Source organism: Chlamydotis macqueenii, chromosome 6 (assembly GCF_036417535.1).
Source record: "Chlamydotis macqueenii isolate bChlMac1 chromosome 6, bChlMac1.mat, whole genome shotgun sequence".
Classification (NCBI taxonomy): Eukaryota; Metazoa; Chordata; class Aves; order Otidiformes; family Otididae; genus Chlamydotis; species Chlamydotis macqueenii.
The window spans coordinates 4,297,501-4,322,500 of record NC_141561.1 but is presented as its reverse complement, the minus strand read 5'-3'; the positions used below and the strand labels follow the sequence as shown (position 1 = coordinate 4,322,500).

The 25,000-nt window shown below is 42.2% G+C and overlaps 1 protein-coding gene across 2 annotated transcripts in view; it reads right to left on the bottom strand.

Moving 5' to 3' along the window:
• Positions 1-25,000, bottom strand: part of ZEB2 (zinc finger E-box binding homeobox 2) — a 114,641-nt gene that overhangs the window by 3,689 nt on the left and 85,952 nt on the right. For both annotated transcript variants that reach the window (XM_086750592.1, XM_086750591.1), the window contains 6 exons: positions 22,530-22,601; positions 15,953-16,141; positions 15,040-15,254; positions 12,418-12,526; positions 9,573-11,542; positions 7,427-7,607 (listed from right to left, as the gene is read on the bottom strand). In XM_086750592.1, coding sequence (XP_086606718.1) covers positions 7,427-7,607; positions 9,573-11,542; positions 12,418-12,526; positions 15,040-15,254; positions 15,953-16,141; positions 22,530-22,601 — 2,736 coding nt within the window. The remainder of the gene's footprint in view (positions 1-7,426; positions 7,608-9,572; positions 11,543-12,417; positions 12,527-15,039; positions 15,255-15,952; positions 16,142-22,529; positions 22,602-25,000) is intronic.

Sequence of the window (25,000 nt, the reverse complement as noted above, 5' to 3'; positions counted from 1 at the left end):
TGGCGTGAAAGGAAATCCAGCAGGAGAAAAAAAAAAAAAAAAACAAAACGTTTTCAGACCACTGAAGGATCTCAACTTCCAGGAGAAGTCAAGCTGCTCCTTTATGAACCTGATCTGCCTTCTTTTGCTCTACACTCACTGCCAGGACTCGAAAGCAAGGAAAGTCAGGCAGAAAAAAAAAATTCATTTCCATAGCAAAGTCTCTGAGAATGAATACCAGGGAATATGCTAATTTTTCTGCCCAATCTAGTCACAGCTACCTTCAAGTCCCACTGTGAAAGTTCACATTTAATAAGGTGTGATTAACAAATGCTCAGGGAAGCCAAAAATCGTGTGTTCTGAAATGAAGGGGAGATCTGGCAGGAAGGAAAATACAGGAGAAACCTCAGCTAGAGTAACCCAAGTGACAGGGAAATTAGTGGATGCCTGGAAATTAGGACTCAGACTACAGTTCTTTGTATGAGAGTTTCCTACGCTTGCACATAGACAGAGTTTATTTTTTTTCTTTATTTCCCTTTACAATGATATATTGAATTATAGCAGTATTGCTTTTATGATCTGTTTCCTAAATATGCATTTCTGACAATTTCACCTGTTGGTTAAAAGTCAAGCTTGGAGAAAACCCTGGGCTTCAAGCTGTACACGTACTTTGGCTTTGAACCTCCAGCCTTGACCTGGGGCTACCTGCGATTTGCCACGATGAGGAAATCCCACAGTCTTAGCTCAGGAGATTTTACCACGATCAAGTCACTTACTCAAATTAACTTAAATTCCCAAAGCACTCTAGACCTCAGCACTCCTCAAACCCCGGCATTGCCGGAAGAATGCCCTCACTGGTGAGGGAGCTTTCTCAACACTACCGGCCACCCAGCTGGATGCCCCAGAGACGTCTACCTGCATCCCTACCTCATCTTACTGTCCTGCTCAGCCCCCTCAGAGCAACACGTTACCGTCCCTTTGCTACTATCTCCGTAGTTGCTAATTTTGTTCCTCTTTTGTTCCTCATAGACCTTCTGCTTTTCCTCGGCACTTTTTTTGTGTCCTTCTCCTCACTGAACTTCTGCCCACACTGTCACCGTCCCTCCCACTGACTTACTTTTCCCTAACATCGACAAGCCCAACCCTTGTCTTTTTCCACTTCTCCACAATGCTGCTCCTTGTCTTACTTCAAATTTCCCAATTTTTTTGATGCACACTACCTTCAATGCCCACTACACCCTTTTCACCCCACATTTGTGCTCCATGCAGTTGCCCAGCACTTTTCCTCTCCTCGAACAGAAGTCAACCACATCCCCTGGTTCTCACTGGCTCGCCTCCACCTTCCCATCCCCGAGGCTGGGTGATGTCCTCATTCCTCGGTCTTTGCCTGCCTTCCTCATCCCTTGCACACAGTGTTCGTTCAATGCTGCACCTCCTGCTCCTGCTACATGGGGACTCCCCCCCAGCCAGCACAGAGGTAGCCTGGCAGGGAATCATCCATATTTTATAAATTAACGTAGAAATGAGAAGATTAAAATATTTCATATTTTCATATTCATTTATATGATTACTAAAAAGGCTGTACGAGAGCTATTTAGTCTGCCACATCCATATCAAGGACTCGGTTTTGATCTGAGGGAACATGACAGCTTGAGCAAAGTTCTTTGTTCAGACACCACACAACATACCTTAGCAGTGCACAGCATGCAGCTGTTACAACACTAATTGAAATATGTTTTTAAATGTATCGGGTTTCTGAACATTTGTGGAAGAATTATTTTTTTCCCCCGTGTGCAAAATCCAGTATTTCAGCTATTTAAAAGTAATGCCTAATCCCTACAATGCGTTAGTAGGATGTAAAATAAAGCTGAAGTAAGGTGTTTTACACTGGGGATGGGGAGAAGTCGACAATTGTAGGTGGATGGGGAGACCTGCAACTCTTAGTTGGATGGGGAGAACCTACGACTGTAGGTGGATGGGGAGAAACCTACAACTCTCTAGGTAGATGAGGAGAAACCTGCAACTCCAGGTGGATGGGGAGAACCTACAACTCTTAGTTGGATGGAGAGAATCTACAATTATAGGTAGTCTCGGCTGCTTTATCAGCTATTTAGCTAACACACAGTAAGAGCATTGTCATGCAATGTCATAACGTCAACAGAGTAGAGATGGATCAAAAGGGAGCAGATTTGAACATCCCACCATCCAGGTTTTAGACAGTCTCATCTGAGATGACCTGTGTGGTCCATGGGGGATGGAGCGAGGAGAGAGGTAGAGCTCATGAAACACTTGTGTGTCATCAGGTGAATACCTGATGTAGATGCCACATTTTGCAGTGAAAGTAGGTGATAAATCTCTCTCAAATATCTAAAGGAAATGTTTGGGCTTTTTTTGATTCCACCATCTGCAAAAAGAGGTTCCCACGGGGGCTCCTGCTCGATTTACAGAGGGGAAATGACAACTAAGCTGTTTCCAAAGTCTCTAAAACTGCATTTCTGTTACAACAAAACAACAACAGATATCTCTAACAGTAAGTGTCTCTCAATCTTCCTGGGCTAAAAGTGTTCGACTGAAAAGCTACGCGTTTCCCATTTGCAGCGATATAAAAGTCAGAAGACATCAGATCATAAGCTGCCGCTGGTCCGAGACTAAATATCACCTATCCTTTGCCTAAGGCCAGTGGGTCTTTTTTTTCTATGGGAGGGGGCCAGGCAGAAATCCCACTCTTTGGAGGAAAGAAGGAAACATTTTTGTGACAGTTTGGTTTTCTTTTTTTTTTTTTTTAAGGCAGTTCTTTTGAAGCTGCTTGGGGGTTTGGATGTTAGATGTAGTCCCAATGGAGATGGATTAGCGGCCAGAGCATGGCAGAGCGGTCAAAGGTGCAAGATAAATGCAATTTATATATAATTGCTCAAGCTGCACCTGTTCCATTTTGAATAGGAGACCTTGTCTACAGAACAAGTTTCACAAGCATCAAATATATCCTTTCCTTTTCTTTATTTGAGTGTAAAATGGGGAATTCTAAACTTGCATCAGAGTAAAGCAAGAAAAACTAACCTTTAAATAGCGTGTAAATTTTTTATGAATCAAGCTCTAAATAAAGAAAACTCCTGAGCTGGGAATTCAAAATACTAGCCAGAGAGCGCTGATTTGCTACCAGGCTCAAGAACAATATTTAGTTTACAGAATCAATCTGGAAATAAAACTAGTGCTTGCATCAGCATGAAAGCTACAAAAATAAAAGAGAGGTCTTAATAAAATATACAGTGGAAAAGGAAAGGATGAAAGCACTAGCACAGCTATGAGGCCCTTGACAGCCCACACAAGTAATAAAATAGAATATGATGTAATATAGAAAAACAATGAAAGGATTTAAAATTTCTAGGTAGGATTCTGAAAAAGCGTTTCCAGCTTTTGTTGCAGAGCAGGCGCGTTGCAAGCTTCCTTGCGAAGCTACGCTAAAGCTGGTGTGTAGCAGACGTGGGCGTTGACGACGGCAGAACAAACGCTAACCTTCACCTTGCTCCTGAACCAGCCCAACGCAGCATTGGTGACAAAGGAGGGCCTGGATTGTACCCAGGAGCCAGGATATTTCTCTGTTTTCTAGATGCTCCGTCCCTTTTGCTCCCCTGCTCACTTACCCACTATACAGCTTTCCCTCCTCATCTGCAACGCAAAGATTTTTTTTGTTTGCCAAATGGCACCGATGCTTTGCCACGAAGGCAACAATCTTCTTCACCTTTAGTAAGGGAAGTGTCTCAGACCTTGTGCTAAGCAGCTTGGAGAAATCTGAGATTAGACACATGCAAAGGAAGCAGTATCTGCCTAACTAATTTCTGCCTGACCAAAGTTAGGATGAGTTCATAAGACTTCACAGAAAAATAACGTGAGCACTGAATTCCTGTGCTACCTGCCATGCTCTGCACCCTGATTACTGTGCTACGTCCTCTGGTTTTGAAGAAATAGGATCTTGTGGAGCTCAGACTCTAAAATGAGCACGTAACATCTCTTAAAATTAAATGGCATCCCAAAATTAACTTGGCAGAATTTGGTCCTGCAGGAAGCGGTGGCCTCTACGCTAAATTTCAGATCAGCCAGAACCAATGCAATTCACTCATTGCAGTAATACAGTAAATTTTCCTTCTCCACGTAAAGCTAGAAGCTATTGCAAAATAACACTAATACCAGATAAATTAAAAAATATAGATTGTGAAATTTGGGCCTCTTTTTCTACTGTGCTCAACCTGTGGCAGGCACAGTGTACAGAGGTAATCACAGAGCTCCATGATCTGTGGCTGCATGGTCCTACCAAAAGCTGGGTTAACACAAAGAACCAGCCAAATCCCATTCTTCTTCTTCTTGCCCTGGCAGGGAATTTCAGCTCCAGCACAATAGAATCATAGAATGGTTTGGGTTGGAAGGAACTTTCAAAGCCCATCCAGTCCAAGCCCCCTGCAAGGAGCAGGGACATCTCCAACCAGGTCAGGTTGCTCAGAGCCTCATCCAACCTGGCCTTGAACGTTTCCAGGGATGGGGCATCCACCACCTACAACATTTCTGCTTTACAATAGTTGGTGTAGCATATGATTAAGGCAGCTCATGCAGTTTTACATGCCAATGTTTCTTTTTGCTCCGAATAATTTCTCTGGGGTAAATCTTTAGGGCTTGCAAAGCAGGAATGGGGCCTTCTCTATATGACTCTTTTGACTCTCTTTCTAGCATTGGCTGCAATAGGTATATGGACTATGAGAAGGGGTATCAAAGAAAAAATCTGGTTGTTCAAATATCAGAACAAAGACCTAAAAAAGGAGGCAGACTTTTTTACGTAAGAAGGAGGACATTGGTATAAAAAACATCCACTATTTGTGTTTCTCCAGGAAAGACAGGAAGTGTTCCGGTTCCTCCTAAAATAAGTTTTTAATGAAGTAACAACAGAGCGTGATCAGCTGGTCAGAAAGCAGCAACACACTCTGAAAAAAAAAAAAAGCTTTTTCTCTCTTTTATGTTTCAAATAATTGATTGAAAAATCTGGGCCTACTCTTACAATAACCTCAAATGCAGAAGACTGTGCTCCTTTCAATTCGGTTCCTTCCACTGAACACGGACCGCAATTTCGCACCTATGTTATTAATGAAATTACAAGCTTTTTCCAAAAACTATCAAATTAATGTGAAATTCACTTAAGATGCACACTAAGCCCTTAGCCAAAGTCCCAGAGCAGTGTGCCTCCTGAAGGCTGTGAATGAGTTATGGAGGCTAGCCCAGCCAAGGTCTTCAGAGCTCCCAGTCACCTCTATCTAACGTTAGTGTGATGCGCGGGGGCTCCGTAAAAGCAAACGCGTCCTTAATAATACTTCACACTTTATCTAGCGAGTTCCATCGCAAGATTTCAGTCTGCATGAATTAAGAGTTACAACACCCCGGAGAGGCGGGCTGGTATCATTTCCCTCTGCTTCAAAGATGGGCGAAGGTGAGAGAAAGATGAAGCATTTTGCTGAAACTCGCAGAGGAAGTCGGTGGCGAGGCAGAAGAGAGAGCGGCATGCTCAGCCTCCGCGCCCGTGCCTTTGCTACGAGACCATCCTTCCTGTCGCTAAATGACTCGCTCGAGCTTGATGGTGTGCCGTGGTTCTAGCGTATTAAATATGATACCGTGTACACGTTCTGGATCATAAGGCTGAGTCCCATAAACCTGACTCACATAAAGTTGAGAAGCCAAAAGGAACAGAGCAAAGAAGGAGACATGTCCCGACGTTGCAGCTGTGTGGTATTTTTCTAGACAGTAAGTTCCCATGCTACTTAAAGACCAGAACATATTTTTTGCTTTTACAAATGCAGTTTATTTTGCAAATCAAGGTGATTGCACACATTTCAGCTTGTCAAATTTTCAGCCTTTCAACCATATGTCTGTCGACCTTATGGACTACCAACTTTATGGGATTCAACCATATGTCCAGATCCCAATATATATGAAGGCCAGTTCTAACATAAGAGCTTTACGGTAGTAGTGTAGTAAACCATAATGTTTGCAGATGGCTCTAATAAAATAATTCAGGAGAGGAAAGGTGCAGGGACGTAAAGCCTTCAAAGCTTCTTCTACTGAATAAACAATTTGATCTGAATAATGTAGTGGAGAGCACATTCCACCAATGAACCAGCTGATGTAGTCCAAGATGTTGCTTTTAATTTTCTCTCCTAATCCCACATGTATTTTAGCTTCCTTTCATATTTTCCTGTGTGGGATTAGCTTAAGATTTCGAAGAAAAGTATAAGAAGGAAAATAACAAAGTCAAGAATTTTTTTAAAAGGCCCAGTCCACTTCTGAATTGTAAATTTTTCATATGTGAAATGCCAAATGGCTGTGTGCGGCCTGGAAGATGTATTAATAGAGAGGTACACATTTTTTACTGTCACATGGTGAGCCTGAAGGATGATGTGACTTGCTTCATTTCCTGAAGTGGGACTCAGCTTTCAAAGTTAAGGAAAGTTTCCTCCTGAGTAAGCTTTTTCTAATTCTAGGAAGTTGGAGTTTGGTTTATGTCCTGCTGCACAATAATTCACATGATAATTCCCCTTCCCTTTGTCTAACAGAACTTGATATCTCTATTATTTGGGGAGCTCTGGTCCCACTTTCCCCTAACAGAAACATGCTGAGCCGATGTGTCCCCCTCGGAGAAGCTCTCTGCCTCCGGGCTCATGCCTGTCCTGGCTGACAGCGGGGAAGGGAGTGCTGCCTGTGAGGGGAACCACAGCCAGCATAGGTGTGATGGAAGGTCTTTTGCAAACCAAAATATTTTTTTAAGCTGACAATCCGTGGTGAGCTTTGGCAAGCTTCCTTGAACTAGACAAAAATTAGTTCCTGCTCAGGAAAGAAGGAAACCTTCCCTGCGCATTAACTGAGAAGTGAAAAAGTGAAATGCAACCTGCCTGCGCTGCTGGCATGCAAAATCACGGCGAGGACAACCCGCGCGAGCTGTTTACTTTGAGATAACTCAGCCAGAGCCAGCTCTTATGCTGCTAACGTCAGTGGAAGTTTTTCTATTGGATTAAATGGTGTAGGGTCAGATAGTGTCTAAGAAACAAGAAATACACTGTCACTCTTCCTTCCCGTGCCAGACTTTGTGTTGACCAAGTTGCAGTCCTTTCTGAGTGCTAGGGCCTGCCTTATTTGAAAGGGGCTCGTCCTGCGAGATGCTGAGCACCGTGATTGCCATCACGCTCAGCATGACATCTCACCTAGCACCTGCCAAGATTCACCCCCATCACATCCAACAGTCCTTTGCCAAGCATTAAGGAAAAAAAAAGTTGAACTAAGCAACAGATACTATTTTTTCCATGTTGAAAGCCTCAGCACCTGCCAAACCGTTCATTGCACAAGTGTACTCATGAAAGACTGAAGAGCATAGCGTGGACCTCAACCCTTCCCTTGGCGCGCGTGGCCGCCCTACCTGTGTGCTCGTATTTGTGTCGCAGCAGGGAACTGCTCTTCTGGAATGTCTTGTCACATAAGTCACACGCGTACATGCCACTTTCTGTCTTCTTGATCTTCTTTCGGGACAGACAGGAGTCAGAATCCGTCATGTCGTCGAGGCCGGACATGTAGTCTGGGGTTCCATCAAGCAATTCTCCCTGTGAGGGAACCACCCGTCAGTGACACCCGCTTTCACCATCGCTCCTTCCCACGGAGGAACCAACCACCCCAGAAAAGTGAAAATCATGTCAGCTTAGGATGGTGGTCCCTCTTAGCTTAGGAACTGTGGAAATAATGAGGAGCCTCCTACTTCTCTACCTTCAACCAACTTTCTTTCTGCAATAATATGATTTACTCAAACAGATGGTATTTGTCATATCAGCGCTAAATATTTTTGAGGAGCGGAAAATGCAAAGGAGAGGCTCTTAACGGACAGCAAAAGGTATTGTGATATTTTACAGAGGTGAGTGTAAGCAACAGCTAAGAGATCATTCCTTTCAAAACACTGCAACTTGGATATATTCTGTATCTGTAGAAAGGTTTTAATTGAATTTTATATTTAGGTACAAATGTTATTATTATGCAATCCATTTAAATGTATGTCTCCCGACTAAGGGCCTCAAGCTATATTTTTATATTTAATTTTGTAATTTGAAATAGGGAATATTAATAACACTTTTTATCAATGTTCTATCTATGTTAAAACAGCCTTCAGCATTAAGCAATAATGAATGTGGATCAGTAAATTATTAAATTTCTTGATATTTATTTTGTCTTGATCCAAAGAGAGTGCAAACTTGCATGATAACATACATTTCCATTTGCTATCACACGGTTCGGTTTTCTTAGACTAGGTTTGCACTAATTAATATTAGAGAAGATTAAATAGGCTTAAATACATTTACAAAGAGGGCAGATGTACTGTAAATTGGAATAGTGGAACAGCTGTTATGGAGGTGCAGTGCTATTTATGCTCCTATTGTGCAAAGAGGGATTACGGCCTGTAACGTAAAACCGTACCTGATTTTCACATTTGAAACTATAAAACATTTACTAGTCAGTAAAATTACTAATAGACCATAATAGGGCATAGGGGAGCATGCACAAATGTAAAAGGAAAAAAAAAATCTTAATCTATGATCAGTTAATCTCATTTAACTAAAGTCTGTACGTTACATCGGAATACACTCAGCAAAAAGCTCTAAAAGTACGTGACTTTTGTAGAGCATCTCTTTGCTGTAGGCATGTGAGCGGTGAAATCCTTTGCTACTCATGTACTGACTCTGGAACTACCTGGGAAAGGGATTAAAGGTTGTACCTGGGGATGAGGAAATCCTGACCTAGATTATATGTCCAGGGAAAAGAGACTTGTCTGCGATTAAGGGCCCTAGTGCTACCTTTCCAAATAATTTTGTTTAATCTCTGGGCTTTTTCGAAGCTGTTCCAGATGTCTGGTGGGGATTAGAGGACTGGTAGCCTGGGAATGGCAGTAGGTGGGCTGAAGGAAGGGGTTACGGTGAAGCAACATGTCAACACTTCTCATCACCCAGGCATTCATAAGAAGAGAGAATGCCTTCTCCATGTGTGGTGGATGAGCAACTCCCCAAAAAGACAGAGAAGGAAGCTTTGAGGACTTTCAATGAGATGGAGCTGCTACAAGGCCATATGGACCTCTGCTTAGAGGGCTACGGCTTTGCACCCAAAAGGTCTTCTGCTGCTCCTTTTCCTCGTAATAAAAAGTATTTATGTTCACTGTGAGAGGATCCCTGCAGAGATCAGTTTCCCTACAAGGTTTCTTTTATTTTTTTTTTTAACGGGCATTATTATTAATCAGATACAATTATAATAAGGAACAACTAAGCTCTTAACAGAATAAAGCCATGAGCATTATGCCTATTCAGAGATACTGATACATCTTGTGAATCCGAGTAGAGGTACTCCTAAGCTAATTGCAATTTGTTTTCCTGCATTTTTGCGAGTTCAGACTAAAACAGACCCTGCTAATTCTGTTGGAAGTGTTGAATACAACTTTGGGCTTTTCCTTCCATAGGAGGACATAACGAGGACATAACGCAAAATGCTAAATTCTGGCCTTTCAAAAGAAAACGGTTGCAACAAATTACCTGAAATCCTTGTTTCCGCTGGTACTTTCTCCTTTGCTGCATATCAGCAAAAGTAGCTGCTCCAGTTGGGTAAGTGTAGGCCATATGTGGTAGGAAGCTCATCTGATCTAGTCCTGGGTATGGTCGCAGCCCAGGAATACTGGTCTGGACTGGTGGCATAAAAGTGGCTGGGGGAAATGCGCTCTGTGGTGGAAGTGTTGTGTATAAAGGTTTGGCACTAAATGGGTTCATACCAAATACTGGGTTAGTGCTTTTATCCAGATTATTTGAATTAGAAAACTCCTTCTTGATAAAAGTCAAGTTCAGTGGCTCATCAGAGTTTTCAGAGGACGAAGAAACACTGTTGTGTTCTAAATTTACACTATTAGATTTTGTTTTGTTCTTTGTGGCTATGATACTTTTGGGTTCCTTCATTTGTTTTGGTAAAGACAAGTCCAAAGGCTCAGCCTGAAGCTCCTCGGAAGAGAAACTGTTTGGAGTGTAAGAACTACTGTGGGAGTTTTTAGAAGATGTGGAAGAAAGATTTAAAGGAGAAGGAGTATTGCTCCTGGAGTGGTCCAATTTATCAACTGGTTTAATATTGGTAAAATGAGGAGGTTTTGTTAGCCTGAGAGGAGTATCACAATTAGTAACACTGTTATGGAGTTCAGCTATAGATGGTGAAGTTATAGAGTCCACAGGCTTTATCGGAGATCTGGCTGACAAAGAGTCTTTAGTGGGAGTGTTGTTGGTGGCAGCCAGCGCCACCTTGGCACTGGCCCTTTCCAGTGATGGTGACCTGGAAGTTGAATACTGGTAGACTTTTCTTTGCTCAAACCATTCCTTCACAAATTCCTGAGGAAGGCCCACAGCAATGGAAATTTTCAGTAGTTCATCAGAGTTGGGTTCCATATTCATAGCATAATATGCTTTAAGTACAGACATGTGGTCCTTGTATGGGTTGATGGGGCTAGTCATTCCTTTCTCAGAAAGTACTGATGACAGCAAGAGGGTTTGCTTATCAAACACTCCAGGTTTGTTGGGAACCATGTTCTCGTGAGGCTGAAGGACTGCCTTGATTTCTTCGTTCATTTTACACAGGTAACGCTCATGTTGATGCAACGGAATGGGACCAGGAAAGCTTTCTTTACAGAACTGGCATGAAAATGGAGTGGATACGTTATGGTTCTCTATCATCTTGTCTTCAGTTACCAGGTCTATTAGGGTTCGTAGCTTCTCTTTCTTAATGTTATTGAGCTGCCTCCTCGAGTCTGTGGTTAAGCTCTGGAGGCAAGCTTTGGCTTCATTGACTTTCTCTAATGTATAGTCAATAATACTTTTAGTGGCACCATTATGACTTACTACTGGAAGACCCACGGGGGGAATATTGGGGGAGGTAACTCCTTGTTCCTCGGCTTGAGAGCATGAATCCTTCATATGGTAAACCTTCAACTTGGAGATCTCTTCAGCCTTACAGTCCATTTTCTGCCTGGAAACCGTGTTGTCCACAATCTGTAGGACCTTCTGCACCTCGCTTAAATTACTGCCTACCGCAGGAAACCCAAGCAACGGTGCTTCCATCCCTACACCTAAGTGCTGCATTGGACTTTGAGCAGACGCATGAACTCCTAAGGGGCTGGTTGCTCCAAGTCCACCATTCATAAAAGGACTAGTTGCACTAAACCCATGTGAGGCCATAAGAACCTTATATTCGTTGAAATCTAGTGGTTCTGTTTTAATTTTCAGTAGGCCTGTTTGTTCAGACATACTAAGTGGTTTGCCATTCTCCAGCTTATTTCGCAGCTGTGTAATGGCTGAATTAGTAGGAGAGGAAGATACAGAATTAGGAGAAGAACCCGTCTTGATATTGTTTCTCATTCTGCCATTTACAGAGATTAAACCAATACACTTCTTGCTGCTGATGTGCGAACTGTAGGAGCCAGAATGGGAGAAACGTTTCTTGCAGTTTGGACACTCATATGGTTTTTCACCTAAAATGATAATTAAAACCAAATGTTAATTATCATTGTTGCTGCTAGAATTGCAAGCGATAGCGTTTGATACCCAACTGATCATCTGTGTATTCACGGATTAACAGTAAGGAAAATATCCGTTCTATGAATATGGCCACGCACCACTGTTGCTTTGCCCTCCTCTTTCTGTGGGTCTTGAGATCAGTTTGGACCCATGGTCTCCAGCTGGCAACAGCCACCCAAGTGTGAGATTGGCTCCAGACTGACCATCAGAAGTCACAGGTAAGTACCCTGTGGCGAAAGGAGTCAAATCAAATCCAGATTGTTCAAATTTGAAATTTGATTCATTTCTTCTTTTTTTTTTTCTTCCAAAATTCCTTTTTTTTTTTTCTTCAAAAAAAAAAAAAAAAAAAAAGGAATTTTCACTGGAAGTGAGCACAGTATGAGAAACTGAGTCCTGATGCTCTCATTTTGCATGCTGAGTACTGCATCAAGCAGGAGACCCAAAATGCACTAGTCATTCAATAGGAGGCACCTTGCGCTTTCTCGTTAGCTGAGAATATGAGTTGTATTTCACTTGGGGGAACTTTTTATTATGGAAAACATAATGGACTCTTCAGGGTCTGACTGCACAGAAATGAGTGAACGCTTCTGAATTCAAACTGCCGAAGAAACAATCTATATTGTGTGCAGGAAGCTTTACTATTTCCAAATCTTTCAGCGAGACCGTGGTATTAACAGTATGATAAATAAGGATGACTCAGATAACACTTATGAAATACTTTAGTAGCTCCAAGAAGCCAGAAGCAGAACTGTGTAAATTTTAAGCAGTCTTTAAAACTCAGCTAATTAAACAAAATGCAAATGAGCACACCAGCACCTCCGCTACTCACCACTGTGAATTCGCAGGTGTTCCTTCAGATGGTGTTTGTATTTGAAGGCCTTGCCACACTCAGTGCATTTGAACTTGCGATTGCCTGCTCCTTGGGTCAGCATTTGGTGCTGGGAGGAAAAAAAGAAAAAAAAAAAAAAAAAGACACCAGCATGAATTTTATGCAAGAGAAACCACAAATTTCTAGCTTAAAAAACAAAAACAAAATTAATGTGGCTCTGAATTTATCAAGCGGACCAAAAGGTCTGCGTGTACATTTATTTGTCTCATCAGTGTTGCAATAAAAATCAAAATGTTGGCAGTAAACCGAAACAAATGAGAAAGTACTTTCACATGAGCATTCGATATTTGCTTTAGAATTATTTCCTAAGTCTCTCATCAGAAATGTGTTGCTTTAAGGTATCTTACGATGAGAGAAACTGTTTTATAAGAAGATTTGTGGCTCTTAATATTCCTAGCAGATTCTGAACATGTGGGACTCCACTTGTTTAAAAATTCTGTTTACTGCGTGTGTAGGAAAGAGAAACACTGTCGTTAGTGGCACTCCGTGTAAGATTTAATTCATTATCAAGCAGAATAGACCTCATCTTTGGCATGAGCTGCTGCTGGAAATGTTTTTTTTTTTTAAATCCCAGAGCAGCAGGGAAGACTTGAGCTACCTTTCGTGCCGTGATTTCCCCCAGTGCGAGGGAAAGTTGAAAGTGAAAAGTGGCGTAAAGATGTAACCAAAGGCAGCTGACCTTTTTGCAACAAGCAGGAAAAGCCCCGTGACTTTGAATTTGGAGAGAGAAAAAATAAAAAAAAATAAATAATATTAATAATAATGCAGCCAACCACTCTGGATGCTTAAGGTAGGAGGTCAGCCTTTTCCAGGCGGCTAGGACACAAAAGCCTATTGCAGGATGAGGGAAGGAGGGAGGGATAAGGGGGGGGAAAAAAGAAGGAGAAAAAAAAAAAAAAAGGCAACGCCGAAACGGTATGACAACTGCGAGGGTGTGCTGCCTCTTCCCACATTCCTGGCGAGACAGATGGTGTTACATGGGACACAGGGAGGTTTGTTCAAACAGCAGCAACCTTCAAAGATCAAGCAGAGCCCAGCCCGCCGCGCGCCATTGAGGGACCCGCGCTCATATGTTGCTGAGTTGCATAAACAAACAGCAACAGCTGTTTTGTCTCCCCCCATCGCCCTCTGAGGACTACTATAAACTTTCGTTGTGCCACTGTTAATATGATACAATCATTTTAATTTACTAATTGTAAATGCCACGAGCAAATGAGGGGACTTTTCAACACCAAAGCTACCATTCATAATGCGCCAGGACCGGCGCGCTCTCGCATGTGAAATTTCAGGCGGTTACGTTGGATAAATATCTAAGCGGGTTTGGCTTTTTTTTTTTGATCCCCAGTGTTTTTAATGATGTAAAGCAAAAGAAAGAACCTTACGATGGATCAGGTTAGGAAAAATACACGTGTGAAAATGTGTGCGTCTACTGGAAAGGCCACGGGAAGGGAAGAATAGGAGAAACTGCTCTAAAATCATGTATGTTGATTTAAGATCAAGCAAAAGATACGGATCTCTTAAAAATGCTAATTGCAAAAATCCCTCGATTAGGAGTTGTGCGTTTGCCTAACCGAATTTACCTTGTGCTGAGAAAAACCTACCAAGAGAAATACAGCCGATCATGATTTTCAGCTTTTTAAGAAAAATAAATACAGCAAAAAGCCTTTATAATTTGCCACAATGCACACATCTATTTATTTAAGTTGTAAGCATGCCATTCGAGTTTCCACTACAGCCATAAGACAGGTTTGCAGAAGTAATTCTCCGCCGAGGAGTAATTTTTCTGCTGGTATGTAAAGAGCTTTGTGGCTCAGGTCTGTCGCCAAGCTGTTTAGGAGCACTGAGGAAGCTCAGTCACCTGTTTGAGATACGCAGCATTTCCTTAAAAGCAGCACTGATATAATATTACATGCATCACGTCGAGGTAAAAATTGCTTTGATTTATTGCAGATACGCTGCCGGGCTATACAAATGATAGCGATGCCGCAATTCTCTTGCGTGCGTGTGTTAGGTGGCACAATCACAAATGATAGCCTGTATGCACTGTAGGAATAGTAATTCTAAAAATGTGTAATTATGTTTAACAAACGATTATTCCAAATAAGCATAATTTCACGTGATTGAAAAGGTTACTCAAAAAGTAATGAAAAAATATTAGCGGATCTTTTAGTACGTCTTGGAGCTCCTATTTGCAACACTGCGAAGTAAAACTAGGTGAAAAATGGAATTAAAATTGCTGAGATGTTTAATAATGTATAATTAAAATGCTACAGTTTCATTCACTTTTTGAGGAACATAAAAACGAAACTAAAGTCAAGTTAAAGTGCAAATAAAATTTCTAAATTAGAAATTAACACACTCATTCGATCGTGAACATAAGACTATTAAATCATATTAGAAGAGACCATCAAAAAATCATTTAGACCTCAATTAAAGCTATTACCATTAAAAGATCTGCATCTTCAAAATGCCATGAAAAATTAATAATGATTGCCAATCAAAGCAATATCCTTTCTCTAAGGGGTTATTACAGAAGGAAATCACTTAAAACCAGCCCCCCACCTGATCTGTCCCTGGCTTGTGTGTCACCATATGCCGCTCGAGCTGGGTGCGGTAGGCAAACGTGTAGTTACAGAGAGGGCACGAGAAGTTCTCCTCGTTCTTCTCGTGGCGGTACTTGATGTGCTCCTTGAGGGACGTCAGGCGCTTGTAGCCCCGGTCGCAGTAGGGGCAGGTCAGCAGTTGGGCGAAGGCATCTGGAGTTCCAGGTGGCAGGTCTGTGGCCCGGGATGAGGGGGGGAAAAAGAGAGGCAGGCCAAAAGGTCAGCAAATCAATGGCAGCTCATGGGCTGATTGCCCGGGATGGTATGAGAGGAATCGCTGCAATCTGCTGCCCGAGAGGGAGGGACAGTGCTTCCAACCGGCGGCGGGAGGCAACCGGCACCCGCGCACGCCCACGGCAGACTCGCAGGACCCGCTCCGGACCCCGTGAGGAAGTTAATTACGGGCATCGCTCCTCCCGCAGACCTTGCTGGCTGGAAAACTAAGAAATACTTTTCATGATCAATTGGTAATTTGCATTCCAGCCCCAGCTCCTTATGTTACGCCATTGACCGAATCCTTCCTACCGATGCTTTTCCAATTATTTATCAAGGCATCGGGAAGCGATGAGTTGGAGAGCTCATCGTCTTTTGTTGCATCAAAACTCGATTAAAACTTCCCAAACTCCCAACTAGAGCGGCAGTCTTTCTCCCATTTCAATTCAGCTCTTCAGTTCACCCGCCAAATAATACAAATTTGCTGACTAAAAAATCACAATACACTGAAATTACAGCCCCAATCTTTGCTCATGAAATTCCATGCCGCTGCAGCTGTTCTTCAATTTTTAAGGTAAACACCCAGGCATGTAGTGCATTTATAATTGTAACAGCTGCACGAGGTCAGGATACTGGCTAAAAATGAATTACAGCCTCACCATTTTCTTCTTGCCCATTGGCCTCTGGAGTGCCAAGGCGAGACAGTTCCTCGGGGGCTTCGGGGTAAATAATGGCCGTGTCGCTGCGCTGCAGGTACTCCGCTATGCTGACTGCATGCCCATCTCCTTCCTCCAGTTTCCTTTTGGCAAAATATTCCTCAAAGTCCGACGTGCAATTTGCGTTCTTCACTAAAATGAGAGAAGGGGAAAAGAAAGGGGGTTTGAGTGCATCCTCCCCGGGAGCTCGGGTGGGTTAGCATCGTTACGCACAGGCTGAGTGGCTGTACTGGAGCTACGAGGCTGGGGCTGCAGCTGGATCCTCGCTCTCATCGGTCTTGCTCTAGCTCCTAATAAAATTAATGTGGGCTTTCCACCAGCATGGATGGAAGCAAGGGCGGGCTGTTAAATTAACAGCAACACGGGCTCTACGGGGCAGCAGGAGAAGTTTATGAGGCTTGGGTAATGCAGGTAATCCTTCATCTGTGGAACCTGAACCTTCAGGGGGCTCCTGGGGGACCCATGGCTTTTGGCATGAACACAGCTCAACCTACAGGGCTGAGCTCGGCCGCCCCCAGATCTGGCAGCCCCCGAGAGAGTCTCCACGTGGGAGACGGTGGTTGCAGGTAGTAAAGACCACAACCGCTTCTCCTTCATGAGAGGTCCTGCCTCGGGCTGCTCTGCAATAGCAGACACAAGAAGGTAATTGCTCACAACATCTTCCCTTTATTTTTTTTCTCCCTGAAAAAATTAACTTAGAACGACAGAATAGATGTTTTTAAAAAAAGTGTTGCTTCACAGATTTCTACAAATAGAACCACATGTTTTAGACCATAACAGAGATACTGAGCCTAAAACCACTTTTACAGTCTGTACAAGAGTTTTCCCTCTTTTCCTTAAATGTAAACTCAATTTTTTTATTGTCCATGCAATGTCCATGAAACATAATACATGCTCAACCACAAAACATCCTGTTACTAAAAATATGTTTTTCTCCTCCATGTATGAACACTGCATACAGAAACGATCTTAAAAACTCTGGGGCGTTATAGACAAATATTAATATAATTATACCAGGGGGAAAAAAAAAAAAAGGAGCTGATCATTTTGTTTCTCCATTTTATTTTTTTTTATTAACAAGTCTTGGAAGACACAGTTGGTGGCAGGGAATTAAAGATACTTGGTTTTAACTGACCGTAAATGAAAAGAACAGCTTATGATTGATTACATTTTTAATGTATTTCTCCTTAGGTGAAATAAGAAAATGAGGCAATGCCATAAACTATTCTACAGTTCATGTAAAAATAAAATATTAAATGGCACAATTCTGCTCTCGCTGACACCAGGGAGCAATATGGAGTAAACTCATGGAAATCAAAGGGGTTATGTGATCCTATGGGGTTACACTGGTTTATAACCACTGGAAATGAGAGACTAACCAGCTCCTCGGTGGTTAGAAATGGGTAAATGCTTTGCCTCAGTTTCCTTCAGAAATGCGAGATGACACTGGCAGTCAAAATGAGACGTGGCTGTTGACTGGGGCACAACTGGAAACCTGAAAGTGCCTGATTTGAAGTGCTGATCTCACCATCGTCGATGAAAGTAGATATTCAGCTATGCAAGCAAACCTCATCCCTTTAGCCGATAAAAATCAAATCCTCTGTCTGAGACAAATATGCCCTATTTTTCATATGAGCTGAGCAGCTTCTCAAGCATTCTGCAGTATTTTAGTGACAGTGACCAAATGGCACAGGGCATGGGGCCCTGGTTTTGAAAGGAAACTTCTGTTCCCATCGCAGCGGTTTTGTAGGGAATCGCTACACCACCACAGACCTCCTCCCTTGATCCTTCTGTAGCTCCCATTATTGTTTGTTATTAGCATGGGAAACTATCTCCCTTTCCCCCCCCCTAAAATAAGCAACTTCTAGAGAAGGAGAGTGTGAGTATGGAGAACAAGACCAAGTACCTTACCTCCATTTTGTTGCTGTGAGAGAAATACAAGAAAATGGTGGTTGCTGAAGTACACCTTATGCATAAGAGCATCAGACTATGGGTTTTTTTACTTCATTTCTATCAGAACAAAGTTGAGGCTTTACTTTTTATGTTGGAAACCTGACTTTTCATTCCCTTGCTATGCCTAGATCTTCCAACTCTTGCAAGATCTTCCACCCTCTGGCTTAACACTACCCCATCCCTGCTCCTTCTCTCAGCTTAGCAATAGATGCAAGGAAAAAAGTTGGGTATTTTTTTTTGCCAGATTCAGGCCATGACCCAGTAAATGCTACCTGTGAAGTAGGGAAGGAGAGCTTTTGTCCGGAGAGGAGATATGGGAGTACAAAGGAGAAAGGGCAGGATGGCTCCATGTGTCCTCCTCCAGGCAGTCTGGGGGTTTTGGAGCTTGCAATTGCATTTACAGGATGGAGATTCAAGGTGCCAAGCAAGGCCTGAGTTCATATTAGGAGCTCCAGTCCCAAACTCAAACCCAAACGAGGTTCTTCCTTCCCAGCCTCCAAGTCTATCTGGAGGCTGTGGAGGACTGCTGCAGTATTACTGGCTTTGGCTTCCTAATTCTCTGGATTATTTAGCTTCTATGTCTGCACATGCAATCTGAGAGCTAAGGCAAATGTTTATGTCTGCATTATAAACCCCTAAAAACAAGAGGATTTAGTGGAAAAGCTGACAGATCCTTAACTGAAACAATACAAGCAGTGCTGCAACGCTGCAGATTAACATAAATAGCAAACGGTGACCATGTGTATCTGGTTTCTCACCAGCAACGTTACTGACAATTCAGACATGGCTGGAAACTCACTAAGTGTTACTGAAAAGACCCATCTGATAACCATTAGGTTTCTCTCTCGATTTCTGGGGGGAAGGCTTGCTTCCCCCTCCTCGTGCCCTAATTCATTTTCCATGCAGAAAGTCATGTTCCTGATTCCTCGTGGGCTGACACTCCACACACATCGCACATCCCCTCCTGCGAGGCAAGAATTTCAGCAAGATCTACAGCGGGTGACCTCACCAAACAAGTCTTTTTTTAATTAATTATTGGAGCCCGGAAAGCAGAAATATTTCCAGCTCCAAAAGCTGATGTGGCTGTGTCACATAAAAACAAAACGCATTAAGGAAAGCTATCTTCGGAGGCATTTAGGACCTTTCAAGATAAAGTGAGAGAGAGGTTCAAGGAGCTTGGGAGACCAGTTATTTTGTGTGGGAACTCATCCTGCAAGATGGTGATAGCTGCCCTTAATCGCAAACAAAGCTAATAAAACCACAGCCGTCATTAGCCAGGAAGTGAGAGGCCCCCATTGGTACACACAGATTACGGCCTGAAAACGGCCTGTCCTCCAACCTGCCAAGTTTTACTTCTGTTTTCCTCCCCCTGAAGGTTTCTTTTTCTCTTCTTTAAATTATATTAAGAGATTTTTACTCAAAGCTTGTCAGATGTTAGTAATCGAAACCAGGAACATTTCTTTTCTGTTTGTTTACTGGGAATTTGTTAACTTATTTTCTGCAAACATCCCAACTGTAATAACCGTAACAGGTACAATAAAATAAACCATAGGAATTTATTCATCCACATTTTAAAAACCCTTTCTGCTAAACATCATTTTGTCAGGTAACCATTTCAGAAATTCCCAGGAATATTTACAAATTAATTTAGCAGGACCAAAGACTGCAGTTTTCACTCTAATGGTCACTTGCTTTTCTACTATAAAGCCTCCATGGCTCATTATAAAAATGCAGTTGATTAATGTATAGATAACAAGATTTCTTTTTTAAGTACCACTAGGAAGTGGCCATCCTGACAATAGCAGAATAATTTAATAACAGACTTTTTCTTTTAGTTTTCTTCCTCTACTAATGACGTTCTGCAGTGAATTTGATGCTAAAAATACACCGCAGTTGTTGCACGCACCTACAGCAACTTTGTGGTTGGATGTATGAGTCTGAAGCTGTAGCTCCTGTCTCTGCACTCAGCCAAGGTCATGGAGCACTATGAGATCTGGTGTCAAGAGAGAGCAGCACGTTGTATTAAACGAGGGAGACCTCCTTGGCCCAACTGGAAGAGCCCATGTTAATCTTTAGGAAGCCTTAAATGGATTTCCTGGAGACCAGGAGGTCACTGTGGCATGGCTTTTGCTCAAGATGGAGTCACTGATCCAACTATGTTCATTGCATCAAATCTCAGCCTCACCTCAGCTATTTTATTAAGCATCAGTATTAAATCCCCCTGCTACTTGCAGGGAAAAAATTGAGGCCAGGCACTCAAGACGGGCCCAAAGTCTGTAGTGAGGCTGAAAGAGAAAATTTTGAATGTTTCCCAGACAAGGTGGGAAAGATCTCCATGGCTCAGGGACTGACCTCTTCCCTTTTCTCCTCAAATAACAGTTGAGACACCTCAACAGGCAAGCCAAGGGAGTTTTCGCTCTTCATGAAGGAAGCTGAAGCTCCTAACTGTCACCTGGCATCTTTCACTCTAGACGAAAAGACTGGCAAAGGCATTTAGTTTATCAGATGATTTAATGTGACTCAATAATCTGACATCACTCTTGAGAGACTGCGGAGACCGTGGCCATTACAGAAGCATGTTCTACCCAACTTACCCAGGCGCCAGCCTCCACTGAAGGAGGAGGCTCTGAACGCCTCAGCGATAAAAGATTGGAATTAAACACTAGCAGAGCACTAGACAACTCGTAGCAGTTACTTGAGGAAGTGCCCCGTTGCAGCAAATAGCAGCTGGAGTAAAGAGGAGGCTGGGACTTTTGCACAAGACATTTGGGGAAGGACTAGCCGGGTGCAACATCCAGAGCAGCTTTTGCATCTTAAATGCAGACCATCTTTAACTGCAAAGCACTCTTTGAACCACGAGTTTGCAGTGCACCAAGCTATGTAGGAGCAACCCTTATCTTTCCCCCACCAGAAAACCAGTTTGGGAAGAGGCCGGACACCCCACGGACCCCAGGCAGAGTCAGCAGCGGGGCTGTGCGTGGGCTCGCTGGCACCCTGCCCCCGGAGAGATGCTGTGAGGCCCAAGTGGGGCGGGCAGAAGAGACCATCAGATACTGGACGGGAAGGGGCTAAGAGGACACGAAGTCTTCCCCCTCGAGCAGACCACATTGCAAGTATGAAAGAGTCAGGGCCTGTTATGGTAAGGAAAATATGTGCAAAGGAAGTCACAGGGACTGATAGGGGACCTCAAAGGCTCTGGTAATGGTAATTCTGATAACCATCAAGTCTTATTTCTGAATCAGACATCTTCTAAAGCCCTGTGTCTCCAAGTGCTAAGCACAATTTATCACTTTACTAACCTCCCTTGGAAATAAAAAAAGCTTTTAAAATACATATGTATCCAGTTCTGTACGGCAGCTTCGTTAAGTATGCAGGTAATGATAAACTGTGCCTGGGTGCCACCCTCCTTTCATGCCTGGTAAATCTAATGGACAAAAAAAAGCAGTGACATGGGTTTATTTTCCTATTATTTTCCCCCTCAAGAATTATAAAGTAAATTTCTTGCGTTACTTAATAAGAGCATTGGGGTTTTATGTGGGTGTTACCAACATAAGGAAAATGTGAGTAATAAAATCCTTGCAAGACTTAGGTACCACCTTTTACAGTAATATTTGTAGAGGGCATTACCTAAGAACTAAATCTTACGATGGAATGCATAGAAATGTACTTATACTAGAAACCCCGTGCTTTTAACCGTGTAAATCAGGGCTATCTGCAACATCTCAGATTGTGACCAAATGCAAAAGAAACATTGGGTGATGTATGGCGTTCAGCTGTGCTGAGGATGGAGTGGGGCCTTGTGGCTTTTGGAAAGAACATGGTAAACCCCTGAATTCGTTTGGATTAGAAAATAGTAACAGAAACCTTTTGCTGTTTTGCTCTGCTACAGGGGAAAAAAAAAAAAAAAAAAGAAGAGATGGCTCAGATGATGCCTGCTAAATATCTCTGTCCCCTTTCTTGTTCCACAAAATGTATTGATTTCTAAGAAGAGGGGAAAGAAACAGATGTGCAAAGTGGAAAAAAAAAAATTAGCCAGAAACATAATAATGTCATAAATACACATTTCAATTGTGTGTGCCTATTATCTATGGAAGGGGTTTATGCGTGTCTTGCTGAAAAGATGTTTTCAGGCTCTGAAGTAGCTTACTCTGTGCACCATATGAGTCTGGGGCTGCCAAGAGGGGTGCACCCCATCCTCATGATCAAGATCTTTTTACAGCCTCTCTTGTTAAACGACTGCTCTATCTTGGTCCAGCTACTTTAAACTAAAAGAGATTCGCCCTCGCTGGGAAGACATTTCCTCACGCTGCTGAAAAATGTTGGCTCAACAAGGATGCAGTTAAAAGGAGTTAGGGGCCGAAGCGTTGTGGGGTATGAGAAGGGCAGCAAGGACACTCACCATATGAGAGTTCAAACTGGGGGAAAACAATGAAAAACCAGGAAAATTATGTAAATTTTTCCCAATTGTTAAACAGAAAACAAGAAATAAATTGTTTTATCACTTCATCTACAGCTAATTCTACACGATACAGAAGAAAAGCGATGCTCAGACCACGCGACACCTTACCTGTACCATTGTTTCCAGTGGTCTGAATTGTGGCTTCAGGCCCCATAGTGTCATAATCTTCCTTCATTTCTTCTGTGAAATAAGCACACACACACACACTTTTAGCGTTGGCACGGGATTGAATGGCTTTACAAAGCTAGGGAGCAAGCTGGGGCGACGGGGAAGATCCTGCGACGGGAGGGCAGAAAAGGCCTGCGGTGGGCCTGTAGACAATGGCTTTGTTCTGGCAACTGAATGAGTTCAGCGGTGCTGGACGGGCGAGAACTTATTTACTTTAAACATGACAGCAAGGCAGAAAACAGAACTATTTGTTCAGAGTAAATGAAGGGCTTTTCCCAGTATCAAATCTAATAAGCAGTCGGGTGATAAAAAGGGATTTTTTTATTTTTTTTTCCCCCCTCATTTAAAAGAAATAATCAGTTAACCGGCACCGTGAGATCTATACCTAGAAGAAACTGCAAATACAAAAGGAAGATATAAGAAGTTCCTATATCTCTACTTCTATCTATTGTCACACAGATCTTGTGAGCTGTCATCGTCATTGTAACCTCATTTGAAGTGTGTATTAATATCAAGCGGTGCAGAAATGTGACAAATTTTCAACTGTGGGCATTTCTTCGTGTGACTTGTTGGCGTCTTCTGTGCACTGCCAAAGTCTGCTTTTATGACCAGAAATTGGGTTAATTCACATGCAAATAAGCGTGGTACATGTAGCATTGCTATGTATTTATCACGGATCGGTTTACTTTCCGTGAACATAGGGGTTTGGAGTGTGTTAAAATAGTTTTGAAGACACTGGATGCGGCTCCATCGCTGGGGAGAACGCTGGTTTTTGTAGATGTTTCAGCCTCAGAGCGCCTGTCAAACTTGGTTTCTTGCTGCTAATTTTTTAGTTCATGTGCAACAGGTATTTGCACATACAGCCTGCTTAAGATTTAACCCTCCAAAAGGTTTTCACAGGCAAAAATAAATATACATAGCATTTCTTTCTCACCTTTTCAACTTCTTCTAAATGCCAGCCTTTATTTGAAGACATGCACAAACATACAATCTCTTTTTTTTTTAAGTGAGATAATTTAGTATTTGAGATTTAAGTGAAAAAATCTGCTTTAATCTTTCACTTAGCTGCACTTGTAAGAAATAAAGTGTCAAAAGGTACCCAGAAATGATTGAACAATGACAAAAAAAAAAAAAAAAAAATTTCTGAATTTCCCAGAAATGAACACAAGTCAATGATGATTCAGGAAGATGGATGCTGCTCGGCCAATCAAGTGATAGACTGGCAAGAAGATCAAAGCCCGCTATTAAAATCTTATTGATAGACGAGGCATTAAAATTCTTATTACTCATTTTTTTTTGTGAGAAACATTTTGATGAGGACAGAAACTGGCCCGGTATTAATCCATTTCCATGACAATGATTTGACTGAAGATAGTAGAATAATATAAACAGAGCACATTCTGGGTTCGTTCCTAAATTTGTAATCTTGTAGTATTCTTCAGATGTCACATTCTACAAGTAATTAGTTGGTAGAATAACAAGTTCTAATTGTATCATTCTAATCAAAACTAAAGCACAGAATGACTTAATTCAGAGCTTTACAACCAGCGTACAATACTGTGGTATAAATATACATGTTTATGGCTTTGAAGCTTTAAAAAAAAAAAAAAATTAATGAAAGCTCTTAAGTTAAAATATGCAGGTACAAACAGATGCTAAATTTGTACAAAAGCATAGAATATGCAGACCAGATGAAAAATATTTGTTTAAACTGTACAGCAGACAAGCCAGCCTTGATTCCTTTCCCAGATCTGGCATTCTGCCTCTCTGAGGATCATTTTCACGGGGATATCTCGCGTCCAAAACATTTAGGAGTTCAATATGTATTAATAAAATGTTGTCAATTATGATAATTGATCTGCCGGGCCAGTCTCACATCTGAAATTTTTATTGCAGCCTACCAGAAATTTTAATCACGGTACAGTATTTCTGAGAAGTTCAGCCTTAGATATAAATATAGTTATTGTGATTTTCTTCCTTGATCATCTCATGTGATTTCTGGTAGTAAGGAGTCACAAGTATCAGAAGTTTTCCATCTGAGGGCACATCTACCCAGTCAGCAAGGGGAAAACAGTTAACAGCTTTTTTTTTTTTTTTTTTTTTGCATAATAGTGGTAATGTTCAAGATTTCTGCTGCACTTCCTTCCTCATTGTCATTTTCTTCTGCGGTAAAGAGAAGTTACAGTGTCTAGTTGCTTCCCAAAAATTATTAAACGCTCAGGAAGGCTCCGCGCTGCTTCTCACTTTGTGCAGGTCACCCGAGTACAGGCTGCAATTTTTCATGTACATTTTAATTCTCGCTTCGCTGACGCTTGCACAATTTATCCCTCAAGCCTTGCGACACTCGGCTAACGTGACTTTTCTTTACCTAAACCTGCCCTCTTCCTAAAATCTGCGACCCTGCTTTGCGC